Source organism: Oncorhynchus kisutch, linkage group LG8 (assembly GCF_002021735.2).
Source record: "Oncorhynchus kisutch isolate 150728-3 linkage group LG8, Okis_V2, whole genome shotgun sequence".
NCBI lineage: Eukaryota > Metazoa > Chordata > Actinopteri > Salmoniformes > Salmonidae > Oncorhynchus > Oncorhynchus kisutch.
Window position 1 is genome coordinate 67552969 of NC_034181.2, and position 14342 is coordinate 67567310.

At 40.4% G+C, this 14342-nt stretch overlaps 2 protein-coding genes and 1 long non-coding RNA gene across 4 annotated transcripts in view; 2 read left to right on the forward strand and 1 right to left on the reverse strand.

The window, feature by feature from the left end:
- LOC109894995 (protogenin A-like) overlaps window positions 1-6236 on the forward strand; it is a 38939-nt gene extending 32703 nt beyond the window's left edge. Inside the window, exons 13-19 of the mRNA XM_031830967.1 lie at window positions 763-890; window positions 1496-1666; window positions 2691-2867; window positions 3164-3287; window positions 3419-3560; window positions 3691-3804; window positions 3937-6236. Coding sequence (XP_031686827.1) covers window positions 763-890; window positions 1496-1666; window positions 2691-2867; window positions 3164-3287; window positions 3419-3560; window positions 3691-3804; window positions 3937-4332 — 1252 coding nt within the window. The 3' untranslated portion in view covers window positions 4333-6236. The remainder of the gene's footprint in view (window positions 1-762; window positions 891-1495; window positions 1667-2690; window positions 2868-3163; window positions 3288-3418; window positions 3561-3690; window positions 3805-3936) is intronic.
- An 889-nt stretch (window positions 6237-7125) lies between these two features.
- Window positions 7126-9753, reverse strand: LOC116374871 (uncharacterized). Its single transcript, XR_004210880.1, has 2 exons — window positions 9459-9753; window positions 7126-8588 (listed from the first exon to the last, which is right to left on the reverse strand). It is a non-coding gene; the product is annotated as an uncharacterized LOC116374871 (long non-coding RNA).
- pygo1 (pygopus family PHD finger 1) lies at window positions 9222-14104 on the forward strand. Of its 2 annotated transcripts, none has more exons than XM_020489016.2 (3): window positions 9222-9375; window positions 10865-10950; window positions 11210-14104. In XM_020489016.2, exons 1-3 carry the CDS (start codon window positions 9237-9239, stop codon window positions 12407-12409), a joined length of 1425 nt encoding a protein of 474 aa, XP_020344605.1. In that variant the 5' UTR covers window positions 9222-9236; the 3' UTR covers window positions 12410-14104. The 2 variants fall into 2 exon arrangements, with proteins under 2 accessions (XP_020344605.1, XP_020344606.1); XM_020489017.2 differs by having other exon boundaries at window positions 9308-9481.
- Window positions 14105-14342: the final 238 nt, after the last annotated feature.

Here is a 14342-nt window from a genome sequence, read left to right on the forward strand (position 1 = left end):
AGCCAGACTACGGTTTGCAACTGCACATGGGGACAAAGATCGTACTTTTTGGAGAAATGTCCTCTGGTCTGATGAAACAAAACAGCATCGTGTTGTGGGGGTGCTTTGCTGCAGGAGGAACTGGTGCACTTTACAAAATAGATGGCAGCACGAGGTAGGAAAATTCTGTGGCTATATTAAAGTAATATCTCAAGACATCAGTCAGGAAGTTTAAAGCTTGGTCACAAATGGGTCTATTAAATGGACAATGACCCCAAGTATACTTCCAAAGTTGTGGCAAAATGGCTTAAGGACAAGAAAGTCAAGGTATTGGAGTGGCCATCACAAAGCCCTGACCTCAATCCTATAGAAAATTTGTGGGCAGAACTGCAAAAGCGTGTGCGAGCAAGGAGGCCTCAGTTACACCAACTCTGTCAGGAGGAATGGGCCAAAATTCACCCAACTTATTGCGGAAGGCTACCTGAAACGTTTGACCCAGGTTAAACAATTTAAAGGCAATACTACCAAATACTAATTGAGTGTATGTAAACTTCTGACCCACTGGGAATGTGATGAAAGAAATAAAAGCTGAAATAAATCATTCTCTCTGCTATTATTCTGACATTTCACATTCTTAAAATAAATAGGATCACCAAAGACAGGAAATGTTTACTAGGATTAAATGTCAGGCATTGTGAAAAACTGAGTTTAAATGTATTTGGCTATGTAAACTTCCAACTTCAACTGTAAATCCATTTTTATCACTGTGGTTCTCCTCTACAGTGCTGAGAAGAACATTCTGGTCCCGGACTTAGAGCCCAACACCAGATATGAGTTTGCTGTCCGCCTGCACCTTGACCAACTGTCCAGCCCCTGGAGCCCTGTGGTCTACCAGAGCACTCTGCCTGAAGGTGAGCACCAACATGGCTTCATACAGCAGCACATGCTGTATAGATTAATAGAATATACTCTCAACCTTTTTGGGGCTCCGATGGTATTTCCTAGCCTACTGAAATAGAATATTTAGGCACAATAATTCCAGTGTCTTAAGACTGCTTATCTCACCAGGACTCTCGCAGTCACGTATCCATAAGGCTCTGCGTTCTGCAAACGAATCACAACTAGAGCGCAATCACTTGACAGATCCTTGCCAATGAGCTCTCATTTTCCCTCCAATGGTGTTTTGCTCATGAAAGGATGAGAAAGACACAGGAGCAAATTCATTGAATTGCTCAGTAGTCTATATGCTCACTCTCACTGCATTATTACACATCTCTAGGGAAAGGAATCATAAGCAAGGGCCATAGCTTGTGAGATGTAGTTGTCCTTTTGAATGACATCAAAGAACCTACTCTGATTGAAATGTCGCTATGGTGTAGGCCCTGGTTCAAACTTACATTTTCAGTATTCCTCAACTCATTACCAGTTATGAAGAGCAATTTTTTGTTTATGACAGTTGTACATCTTCATCAGCGATTTAGCCTCAGGGGTAAAACTGGCATTTTTTCCTCCTCAGCACCTACTCTGCCACCGTCAGGTGTGAAAGTGACTCTGATCGAGGGCGACACAGCGCTGGTGTCATGGAAACTTCCAGATGAGCCCAACTTGGCGGTGACACGTTATACCATCCTCTACGCTTCCAGGAAGGCCTGGGTAGCTGGAGAGTGGAAGGTGCTGCAGAGAGAAGGTGAGCCAAAGAGGGAGAAAGAGAGAGATGAGCTGCATCCTAAACTGGGCTGCAGAGACAAAGAGCCCTGCCCCAGCTCCACACCATACAGGCCATTGGAAATCAACTAATTTCTTCCTCCCTTCCATTTCTGTATTTGTTACTAGTCCTTGAGATCTCTGGTTGTTCTTAGATAACCCCCTCCTGTTGTCTTACCAATCAAAGGATGGATTATATACTTAGTTGTTTTTTTAGCATTGGGTGCGGTATGATCTGTCTTTGTGGCTTTAGGTCCAATATTCTCATTCTCCTCAAGATTATAATCATTCAACCTGAAACACACTGGTCAAGAGTGCTGTAGTTACTATGGACTACTACCATATAGTTAATGTGGCCATAGCAACACACACACATGCTTTGTGTACCCAAAGGCCTGACGTGTGGCAGTAAGTAATATTGGCCAGCTGCGAGAGTGTCCAGCTCCTGGGTAAAGAACACAGATTCTGGGTAGCATAGCCGTAATTGGGAGCAGATGACTCTAGGAAATGTGAGGCATCTGATCTTTCCTTCTAAGCCACAGGTGAGGGGGTCAAAAGTGAGGCTGTTCACAAAGCCATCCTGCCTTGCTCCAGCCCCCCACCACTGTAAATCAACCCTGTCACCCCAACCGTTACTGCTGGGTGGTACGGGGGGGGGGGGGGGGGGGGGGGGGGTTAGAGCCCTCTGATCCCTGACCCTCTGTCCTTTGCCTGAGAATCTGGTCACAAATATCCCCCCATATGCCTCAGGTTATGTTTTTTTCCACTGAATTGTAAACCTCTGCTCTTCATGAGTCAGTTGAAAACAGGAGAGGAGCAGAAAAAAATCAGGCATATTTCCTCCAGTTAATTTATTTAGAGATGAATTTGAACAGCTATATTTATTACCACGTGGCAAATGGCAACACTGCAGCGTGTTGAAACAATATTCACATGTCCATTTCCTTTTATTGCTGAGGCTGAAATGGGTTGACATAGGTCACTAATCAGTTATTTCTCGGTGATAGGGAGCATTACCATGGCTCTACTGGAGAACCTACAGCCGGGGAACATCTACCTGGTCAAGGTGTCTGCGTCCAACGATATGGGAGACGGGCCGTTTTCACACACCGTGGAACTGGCCGTGCAGAGCGATGGCTCCACCTCCGGTCACAACCCAAGGCGCTCCCATGGCTCAGCTACAGGTTAGTGACTAATGTGGTGCATACTTGGTCTTTCTTTCATTGACTTTCATGACAGGATTCCTCTTGTTGTCGTCACTTGACCTACTAGATGTAATTCAAATTCAATAGCTTGGCCTGCAGCCTTGGTCTCCTGCTAAATTATTTACACTGTAATACATCTCTGTGATGTCAGGGGAGGTGATTGCCAGTTGTATTGATTTTGATACACAGTGTGGAGATGTAGTACCCACACAGAGCCTAGATAAGAGTGTATGTCTCCAGTGGCTGTCTCATCACTTGTGACAACTGTCTTGCAGTGTTCTCTGGTGGCTTCTACCACCTGGACCAGAAGTCAATGACAGGGATCATCGTGGGGGTTTGCATTGCACTGATCTGCATCATCATCTGTGCCTTCATCCTTGTCTGCAGAGGCAAAAACAGGTAACCATTTTAACAGATTCAGTGTGATTTTTGTTGTAATTTGATATGAGATTACTTTTCTGACTGCCCCATTGGTTTGGATAGAACCTCTGCTGTTATTTCTATATTAATATTGTAGGATTGTTTGACAGGAAATCGTCAGCTACTAAAGCCATCAGGCAGGAGGCTGGTCAGGTCCCCTCTGCTTCGGTCCACCTGGGCTCTGAGGACCAGGCTGAGAATGCTGATGTTATGGTGCCAATGATGAGAGCAGACCACTTCATTGATGCCAAGGTAAGGGGATATGGCTCTATTACACCCTTCCTTTCCTCTAACATTTCCTCTTGCATTATGTCTCCAATGTACATGGAAAATAACCACTGTAGACAGATTCAGAGATTTGCAAATTTCATTTAATTTCCAGGGTGGAACAAATTTGATCATCAATAGCCTTGGACCAGTTTATCCAATCACTGAGAAGAAAAATAAATGGTTTTCCTTCAGAAATCAGAAAAAAATGAATGCTAAGAAAAGCCAGGTAAGAAAGATAAAACAAAAGTGTTCAAGTAACATAACATTACTTAAATAGAACACAATAGGAAGTGACTAGCAGCTATTCCTCCTTTTATCAATATGAATTCCCTTCGTTCACCCTTTCTTACTTACTCAGATCCAGAGGAAAAGCCATGGAATCTGCTCGTACCAGCCAGGAGCAACAGTGCTGTGCTACGAGGATGAGTCTCTGTCGTCACCCAACCAGCCCACCTCCCTGCAGGTCCTGTTTGGCCCACCTGGTGACACCGAGGGCTCCTCCAACAGCGACGGCAGCCACGAGACAGGCGACTCGGGCCATTACTCTCACGACGACATAGAGATGACCAACCGCACTGCGTCTCTGAAAGAGGAGGAGAGTGGGGAGTCAGGCTGCAGTCCTGCCCAGGAGAGTGAGGGTGAGCTGGGGGAGCAGTCTCACCTCGACCTGGAGATTGGAGATTCCATGGAGAAACCGTGCAACCATCATCACGATCAGGCCCCAGACAATTCCCAGCCTGCATTTTCTCTCTAGCAGTCTGTGTGATCTCCCATCAATCTCTCAACCCTAAAGTCACTCCACTGTTCTAAAAGACAATGAGCAGTTATCCAAAAATCCAGGTCTTTGGAAGAACTGGGCTCTGTTTTGGGTTCTGGTGATTTTTATCAAAGAATCTTCTTCTAGTGAATGTGTACTCATTTTATTTTTATTCTAAATGTTTGTATGTGTTTGAAAGAAATCTCACCCACCATGAATGTTTCAAGAGATTGTCAAAAATGTGAAATGTGACTGTTACATTTCTGACATTATTTAAGAGTTTATCACTGGAGCAAAGTGTAGAGTGAGCCCTTCTTTTGCTGAATATCTACCTCAGTTTACCTCTCGGTAAACTCCAACTATATATTGAATGATAATGACTTATACCTGAGTTATGGAAGGGGTCTCTTCCTTTATGGAACAACTAATGCGTCCTGATGGCAATTTGTTTTTACTAGGTCAGACTAGTCCTGTATTCATTTTCCTCCTTGTTTGTAATGAAGTACGGGATTGTAAGGGTACTGCAGATCTCACTTAAAGCTTTGTCGTTTTATTTTTATCACAGGTTAATTGGACTATTTCTCAGGTTACTTGGCTATGGTAGATTACGGGCCAGTACAATTTACTACATAAATTGCTGAAATTCAGTAATAAGCCAGTATGACACTTTTCAGGTTATCCATAGTAATAATGGTTAAGATTTTTTGTTGTCAATGTGCAGTTTTCCTTGCAATTCCTGTTTTATACTACCTCTTTTTAAGCATTATTTTGTTGTGTTATTATTCTCCTGAACTCAGGGAACTAGGTTTAGTACATTTAAAAGCCATGTGTAATGTTCCATGGTTGACTGACAGGGTATCTTCTTAGTGCTGAGCTGTTCGTTGTAGAGGGTAGTTGCCATAGATCTGTTATGAATGTATCTCTAGAACATTGTCAGTTACGGTTCAGAGCCTTGTGATGCCCCACTCACAGGTGGAAAAACCTGTTTGAATTCAGTTGGAATAATGTGTCTGTGGTATGGCAGGCTATCTTTTTGGTTATTTTGGGAAAGAACATACCAAAAATGCTTGTGTCGACGCATTTCAATACAGCAGACCTTAAAAGCTTTATAAATGGCCTTAATGGGGAAAGAGACCCTCAGATGTCGGAGACAAAACAGAAAGGCTCCTATACCAAAGTCCGATCCATCTGAGGTCCAACTCTTTTACACATGGGGATGGGAGAAGTGTGAAGAACGATTGTTGAAAACCAAAAGCTTTAAATCAGTGCGATGGAAGTGAATGAACACCAAGAAAACATTTTATCTCTAAAGATATCTATATTTTTGTCTACGTTTATGTACTACGGAGTACAGATTTGAGTTACCTTTTTGTTCTTTAAGTAGTTGATACTTTACCATAGAGTAGAAAAATAAGTTTAGCACTTGTCAGATTAGTTTGATTTGTTGATCACAGCCAATGTGCAGCGGTGACTGATGCTATCATACAAAGTAATTGTTTGCTCCCTCTGATTGTTTTTGATCTCTCAGTGGGCCCCTGAGAAAATTACAATGAGTTTTTTCTCATGTATTAGACCAAAAATCGAACGCCTTGCACATGTGTGCCCCCGTTCTGTGACCAACTGAGTTGAGATGCGGGTTCTCTCAGAAAGTGCCCCCAGGATTTTGGGCCCTTGATAATGGTTAAAATGACAATAATCAATGTCATGCACACTAACCAAATCACCCTAATATTGGTTTTCTTTAGAGCTTTACTGTTGCAACTAGATGTGTACATTGTAGGGGGAAATTATATGCAGAGCTAAATACAGTATATTATATTGATTCTCATCCTACTTTGCAACAGTATTTTCAATCAACAGATTTCTAACTAATAGGATGACGGTTTGCATGAAGTGTGACACAATCAGTTTTACTTTATTTTGAATGGCAAACAATGTATACCAAAGAATTCAGTTCACTGTTGCGCATTGGCAAAAGATCCATTTAGACTCATATCTTTGCATGATATTTTCTCATTTTATATGGTTCCAAAAGCTTTATCTCCATTTAGGTTTTGATTACTACTTAATAAATGGGTGTCTATTAGACCACAAACCAAGATGAAAGTTGTACACCGTTAGTGCTTTTAAACGTGCATTGTTATTTGTCATTGAAGCAAAAAATAAATTTCTCTACATTCTTTTTAACGTTTTCCTCACTGGAGGAGAAATATATATTATTGTTATTTCTATGGGGTTTCGTATACCCCAGTTTTGAGAAAGTACCAACTGAATTTAGTTTTTTCCTAGATGCCTAAAATGTATTAATCTTTGATACGAATGTGAATACCCCTTTAAACTGTTGTAGATGAGCATTAGTCTGAAAAGCTGTGTTAAAATGTCAAGTTCATATTGTATATGGAATATTTGAGTTGTTTTTGCTTTTTATTTACATGTGTAATCCTCTGCATTGTTATAATGCCCAGTGACCGCAATCCAGCTCTCTGATAACAACTAAAAACTGGAATAGACAAGTTATTATTGAGCAGTAACAGTATTGTTCGTCTTTTCAATTGTGATAGAGTAACCATAGGGTTCTCATTCTTATATATGTTTTCAGAATCAGAATGTTTGAGAGGGTTCTGCATTCTCGTATTGGTTGTGAATGTCTGATAAGTGATATACCGTCTTCTACCTCAGGTTCCTCTTCCAGCTTTTGATAGAGATGTGATGGATGCTATAGTCAGAGGGGGTCAGTGTTATGCAAGAGATAGAAGAACGAGTGATGCAGATCCAGTCCTGTGTCTCAAGAGTTGTGTTCTCTTTTTTTTTTTTTTTTTTTTTACATGTCAATATAAAGGGATAAAGTGGAGGACTTAGTGTGAATCATAATTCACTGGTGCTCCGAGTCCTCTTTACTTCTGCAGTCACGCTTTTCTGTAAAGGCTGTGCTGATGGCTTTAGCTGCAATGGTGGAGCCCTGTGGGTCATTTACAGTTAAACTCAGGGGAACCCACAGCTGCTTCACAGTTGTAGTGAGAGTAGCTTTGGGACACAACATTGGGAGTCTGTGTAACCAATACACAGACTCACATTGTTGTGTTTCAAAATTATAGTAAGAGCAGGCACAGGCCTTGAAATTGAATGTACCTTTTGTCATTATTTTGTGTTCATGTTTTGTTTTCCTTTTTTCTGTTTGCTCTTTGATCACACACCAACAGCTTTTCTTCAAGATATTCAGGCAAGCCTTGGTCCTTACTACAACTTTCTTCATGACGAAAATGTTAGCCTACTTGTCCAATTAAAGTTACAAATAAGTTAAACAAATTATTCTCAGAATGACTGATTCTGAGTTTAAATAAAAATAAACAATGTGAACTTTCTTGCACGTATTGGTATGTCTGTCCTCATTGTTACTCTAATACAGTTTAATAGTTTTATAATGATAATCTATTTGTTTGTATCAGTAGTTTTTATAATAACCTTCTTTGTAACTCACACATTTGCCATAGTTGATCACACAATGCATATTGCCATGAATTTTTGTTTGCTATTAATTCTTGAAGTTGAACTTGGTGGTCTCCATTGTATCAGCGTGTGGGGCATGGAAGGGACACATGAGGCTTACCTGGAGGGTCCATGCATGTTTCGTGATTTTTGTTATTGTAGCCAATACAGTAAGTTAAAATAAGCCTTTTTATTGATATGGTTTATAGCTCAACATCCTTTCCTGCTGACTGAAAGGCAGACGGATGCTATTCTCTTCAATTGTGAACACGGCTTTTGCTATGACAATTGGCCTACATCTATAAATGTATACAGATGTAGGATCTTAATTTGATCAGCCTGTTGTTGCAGGAAATTTCCTGCACAGCAGAAAATGCTAAATGTATTCAAGGTTTAAAAAAGGCTTCTAAAGTTTGTCATTTCTACATTAAAATGTCAGACTTGATTTGCCCTAACAAAAAAGGTATCAACCCTTACAACACTGTCAGTTAATTATAATCCACACAATAATTCACATTGTGAGAAAATAAGTTGATGTTCTGTTTTTCACTCTCCATTTTCACTCGGAAATCAAAATAACAAAACGTACACAGACCCTGGAGTGCACTTGTAAGGTCATGTCCTTTGGTACATTTTGTGACAATGGTTGTCTTCCCCACCGGACATTTGGGGCCAAAGATTGAAGGCCTCCTCTTGTAGTCAGTTAAAGGCCCCTCTGGCATTATCTTCAGTTATTACAGTCCATCCAATCATTGGTCTTCCCTTATCTGAAAAAGCAGCAATTCATTACTGTTAATGGATGAGAAAAGTCAATACATGGATTGTTTAACCCCATGTGTATGACAGTAGAGCCTCTGTTTGGAGAGATCTGTAACCTACCAAAAAAAATGGTGTCCATAGATGGCTGTGAAAAAGAAACAAAAAAATGTATAGTGTAGCCTAAACAACAACTTTATTATTTTAATTTAGCAAACATTTTTATTTTTGTAAATACTGTAGCCTATTCCTACAGTAAAAACAACTTTTGAAGTGTGTAGAGAAGTTAGGCCTATTAGGCTGCAATTCATCATGACTTAAGGAGATAACACTTGAATAATGAATAGCGCAAAACTCATCCAAAGAGAGTGGTAAGTATGTAATAAACTTCAAATAAACAGTTGTTAGACAGACCGATATAGCCACTAAATATCCAGACTAGACTTATTAGCTTCCGCCCCAGTCGAATCATTACATCAGCGGTTCATCACAATACACCGACACTTCTGACGGAGCGGCAGTGCAGACACATTCAACATGCCAATGTGGAGGGGTCTCTGTGCTGTCACACAAAGGTTCCGTTTGTCAAAATCTAATATTAACTGTGCTTTACAAGTTCCAGTCATGTGCCACGTGGAGAAATATGTGACAATGATACAATGTTAACAATAATTTCCCAGCGTGACACAGGATATCATGAAGTTGAATTTGTCTGCTCCTCCCAAACTTTGCAAGCGATTGCAGCTATCCTCGTCACACATATAGTTGTGATTGCTCCTGGGGGGAGAGAGCGGTCGGGTACTGTTACCTTTTCAGCACAATTATGCACGTTTAAGTCATGTAAGAAGCTCTGTAATGTCAAAAGAACAGGATAAAGATACCTTCTCGCTCAAAAGAACCCGAGGTAATGCGCGTTTTCGATATTTTTCCCTTCCTGCGCGTGGTATGTTGCTGTCTGTGGGGGCACGACACGCTGCACACAAGTCTCGACCATAATTACGACGTTGAAGGAGCTTATCGGCCTACCTCAAGGCCTTTGAAGTATTGAATGAAACTCCAAATAAATAGACAGCACTGGCATTTTCAGTTGAAAAAAAAATATCGTAAACTATCCAAATCTAATTTACCTTTGCTGACGTGGAAAGTTCAACAAAACTTTCACTATCGGAATGTGTTCGCAAATTTGGAACTGCCACGAAGTTTTTTTTATGTAGCCAGCTGAGGTTTTCTTATTGCCGTGAACGATATATGAAGTGCATTTAGTTAACAGACTGTCTGTTTTACCTCTGTGGGACAATTTATGTTGCATAAACTGTAGGCCCTATTTATTTATAACAACAAGATATAGGCTACAGAAATTGAAAACATTGATGATCATTCATCACATGCGCCAGTAGTCTACTGTAGGCTATCATACAAGAGCTAGCCTACTGTTTTGCAATTTATTTATTTTTTTATAACAATTACACAAACTAGCCCGCCAAAGGAGAAGATTTGGGTGGTTTTAATAGCATTGAAAAACTGTTACATGTTTGACATATTTACAGAGCTGTGTGTATAGGCTAATAGATAAGAGCCCAGTATGACCCCCCCAGACCCAGTAGATAACAGATACCAGCCATTGTAGTGGCATAACAATCCAACACGTCTTTGTGATTGAGCCTTTAATGTACCTTTGCATCCTTGTGTATGAAGACTGGGAGGCTGTCAGGAACTCTATAGACCAGGGTTAAGCCCCAAATGGCATCCTATTGCCTATTTAGTACACTACTTTAAAGGGGTGAGTTACAGAGTTCTACTGTATTGATCTATTGTGGTAATATACCCTGGAGAGGAGGAGAGGCTACTGCTGAGTACTGGTAATTTGGTTCTGGTTACCAAGTATACTGACTATACCATACTTAGGTTACATGAGTTTACAGCTTGCCGCATATCATAGGGGCAACTTGGACAACGTGATAGGGGCAGCAAGCTGCCAAACATTTTAGATTCTTCTCAATGGAGAAGATTGGACCATTGAAATTTGGTTAAACTACATGAAAACAGTGTGCAGCCAGCCTTTCTTATAATTTAATCCTGACACTGCTTGCACATGGACTTCACGAAGGTGTAGGCAATAAGCCATTCATGAGACAATTAAACAAGTTCTGTGTTGTTCAACATATTGGCATGCCACAAGTAGGTTTTCTATACAATGTCTGTCAGAGTGAAAAGTGTGCCTTGTAGTTTAATGGGAAACCTGCATTTTATATGACTGTATAACATTTTGTGTGGTTTTCCTTCTCAGGTGGAGATGGTGGGCTTGATGATCTAGGAGGGCCGGGTGTTTTGCTGGATAGCCCAGACAAGAAAAAGTGCAAGTCGAACGCACAGGTAAAATACAATAGTCAATAGTCTAACTTTCTGAGATTCCCTTTCTTTGTATAGGTCAAAAATCTTGTGGTTTCCAATATTGACCAAACTCATTCAGTCAAAACAATGTTATTTCAAGACAAAACTAATATGCTGCTCAATTATTCATCAAACTTTTGAGAAGTTCTCTGAATGGCTGTTTGATAGTCAAGTGTTTGATGCTGCTTACATAGTTCTGTAACAACTACCTTTATCATTGCCTTTTCATGTGTGTCCCCAGGCTCCTTTCTTCGCTCCCCTATCTGAGTATGCTCCATCACCAAACCGAAGTGCCGACCACCTAGTGGCTGCCAATCCTTTTGATGACAACTACAACGCACCATCTTTCAAGCCTCTGTCCTCTGGGAACCCATATTTTGGCAACCCGCACTACCCTGGCTGCAGTGGATATGGCCCGCCCAGGATGGACCACCTCATGCCCAATAGGATGCCCTCTTCTTACAGGGGTCCCTACCAGATACGAAACCAGCTCCACCCTTTTGCCCAGACTCAAATGGGCATGGGGTTCAATCGACCCCCCGGCTTTAACTATGGTTACCATGAAAATCCCAATTATGGTAACCATCCACCATTAAACAACAACAGTATCATGCCACTTCCACCCAATCAATCTTTCAGACCAGGTCCCCGTGGCAACTTAAATCAGGTGCATCTGCATAATGTGACCCAAAGCACTTCTCCTGACATGGGCCCGAGCTTTAGATCAGCGGTCATCCCAATTGGGAATCCACCTCCCCGACCCGGCATGGACTCTAGTCCCGGTTTTATTCGGCAGCAGCAAAACAACAGCTTTACCCAGTCCAATACACCCACACCTAAACAGGACATGAGTGAGGTGGTGTCAAGCAAAAGTACATCCCAGAATACATCTCCACAGAAACGAAGCCATGGCTCAGAGGAGATCATGGGTCAGAAAAACTCTGTCGACCTGAAATCAAAGAATAGAGGCGCCCTGGTCTGTCAGGGTGCAAGTCAGCCTATCACCACAGAGAAAATCAACGGCATCATCCATCCCAATAATGATTCTCTGAAGAAGTCCCCACAGTCAGGCAGGCACATGGAGGCAGCCCCCCTGGAGCGGAGTAGAAGCAATGGAGGTGGTGGTGTGGTCATCAATAAGACACTGATGCATCCCAACAGGCCTAGCCACTCCTCCACAGAGCCTGTGTTTCCATGTGGAATATGCCTGAATGAAGTGAATGATGACCAGGAAGCTATCCTGTGTGAGGCCTCATGTCAAAAATGGTTCCACAGGGTTTGTACTGGAATGACTGAGACAGCTTATAACCTGTTGACAGCAGAGGTGTCGGCAGTGTGGGGCTGTGACATCTGCATGGAGGAGAAAGGGGCACAGCTCCATAGAACAAAGGAGATAACAGGGCAGCCAGCAGGGCAGCAGCCAACAGTTAACAGCGAGTGATATGGTCATGAATATGGGCCATCAGTAACATTATTAATATACTGGTTATACTATTTCCTTTGCTATACTTCCTTTGTTGGTCATTTTTCCTTACGTTTTTACGTAGGGTTTACGAAGGGTTACATTTTTACCATTTTGTTGTTTTATTTGAGATTTGGTATAATTTGGATAGCAGTGTCTGTTCCCTGCTTAGACCGATGCAAGAGCTAGACTGAAGTTCTTTTTAATGTCATATGTATTCCCTATTTTTGGGCAGGTACCATTGGCCATGTTGACCACAATAATGTCATTCTCTTAACAAGGTCCTTACTGTTTCGCTTAACTTTCCTGGCCTATGGTTTATATAAGTTATTATAACATCAGTATGAGTAAGCTATCCAGACAGGTTAACTGATTGACGGATGCAAACGTATTCAACGTTTTAATCATATATTTTTTTCAACTGCTGTTATTGTTTGACAGATTTTGAGCAGTATGATTGTTTCCCAAAACGTTGATAGTCACAGCTGGAGTGGTGTTCCAAAGCCATACACCTGTACTGTATGCTATACAACCAGAATTGGATCTGATACATTTTGTATAAATGATTCGATACATGTGGGACGTTCCACCAATTCGATGCCTTTTGAGGTGTATAACTTGGTGAGAAGAAAAAAAAAACGTTTGAAAGTAACAGGGTTGAAGATGTCATCTTAAATCAGACATAAATCCCCTCGTGACAGGGGAAATGGAAGTTGTGTGTGCAACAGGGAGGGGCAATTGAATGCAAGCTTAAGAAAAAAGTATAAATGTTCAAAAAAAATAGCCTGTTTAATCTATGGGTAACAGGGTTATTAACGTGTTATGCTCGTGTTATGCTCCCCCAGAACACCAGAAAATGGCCAAAAAGAGTAGAACCAGCTCACCTGATTTTACAATAGGATTTGACTATTAGATGTTCAATGTTTCTTTTTCCTTTTTTTTAAAGGAATCGTTTCACAATATTAAAACAAAAGTTCAGTTCACATAACAGGGTTGACCTTAAAATGAATGCCAGGTTGTTGTTTTTTTACCTTAAAATTATTCACCAATCACATTAAATAATCTTCATAAAATGACTTTGTCAAAGCAAATAAAATATCTAGGGCTTTACAATGATGGTTTAAACTTGGATAAATTCTTCCTGGAAGTCAGAGTGCACGGAGGAACATGTCAAAATGCAGAATTTTGGCACTTTAGCAAGTCTTCATTCATATAAAAAAAATCGGATTTGTTGAATGTGGTCTATATTAAAGGGCACACCTTTGACTATAACAGGCTTTTAAAATTCAATATTGATGCACAATTTCTACGTAAAATACCAAAGGCACTCATTTTGTGGAACGATCCATGTATTTTATTTAAACTGTTGATATTGAATGTATTTAGAGCCTTAATGAAGTTACTTTGTAAAACAGTATACAGATTAATCTCATTTAAATTAACCTATTATATAAAAGACATGTATAATGCTCTAAAAATGTTTTTAGTATGTGTGCACTTTGCTTTAATTGTATTATTTTTGCGCAAACATGATGCATTTAAATCAACATTTCTTTATATTTTGTTTTCATTTTGGAAAGGTAAAATAATAATGATAATTAGTACTAAGAGACATGCTTACTGCATAAAGGGAAAATAACCTTGGTTCAAAATAAACTTCTTTGTCAAAATATAGTTTCAAGCATGGCTTCCATTTTTGCTAATAGGGAAGGCAGTTTTAGAAGTAGCTTAAATTAAACTAAATACACTGCTCAAAAAAATAAAGGGAACACTTAAACAACAATGTTACTCCAAGTCAATCACACTTCTATGAAATCAAACTGTCCACTTAGGAAGCAACACTGATTGACAATAAATGTCACATGCTGTTGTGCAAATGGAATAGACAACAGGTGGAAATTATAGGCAATTA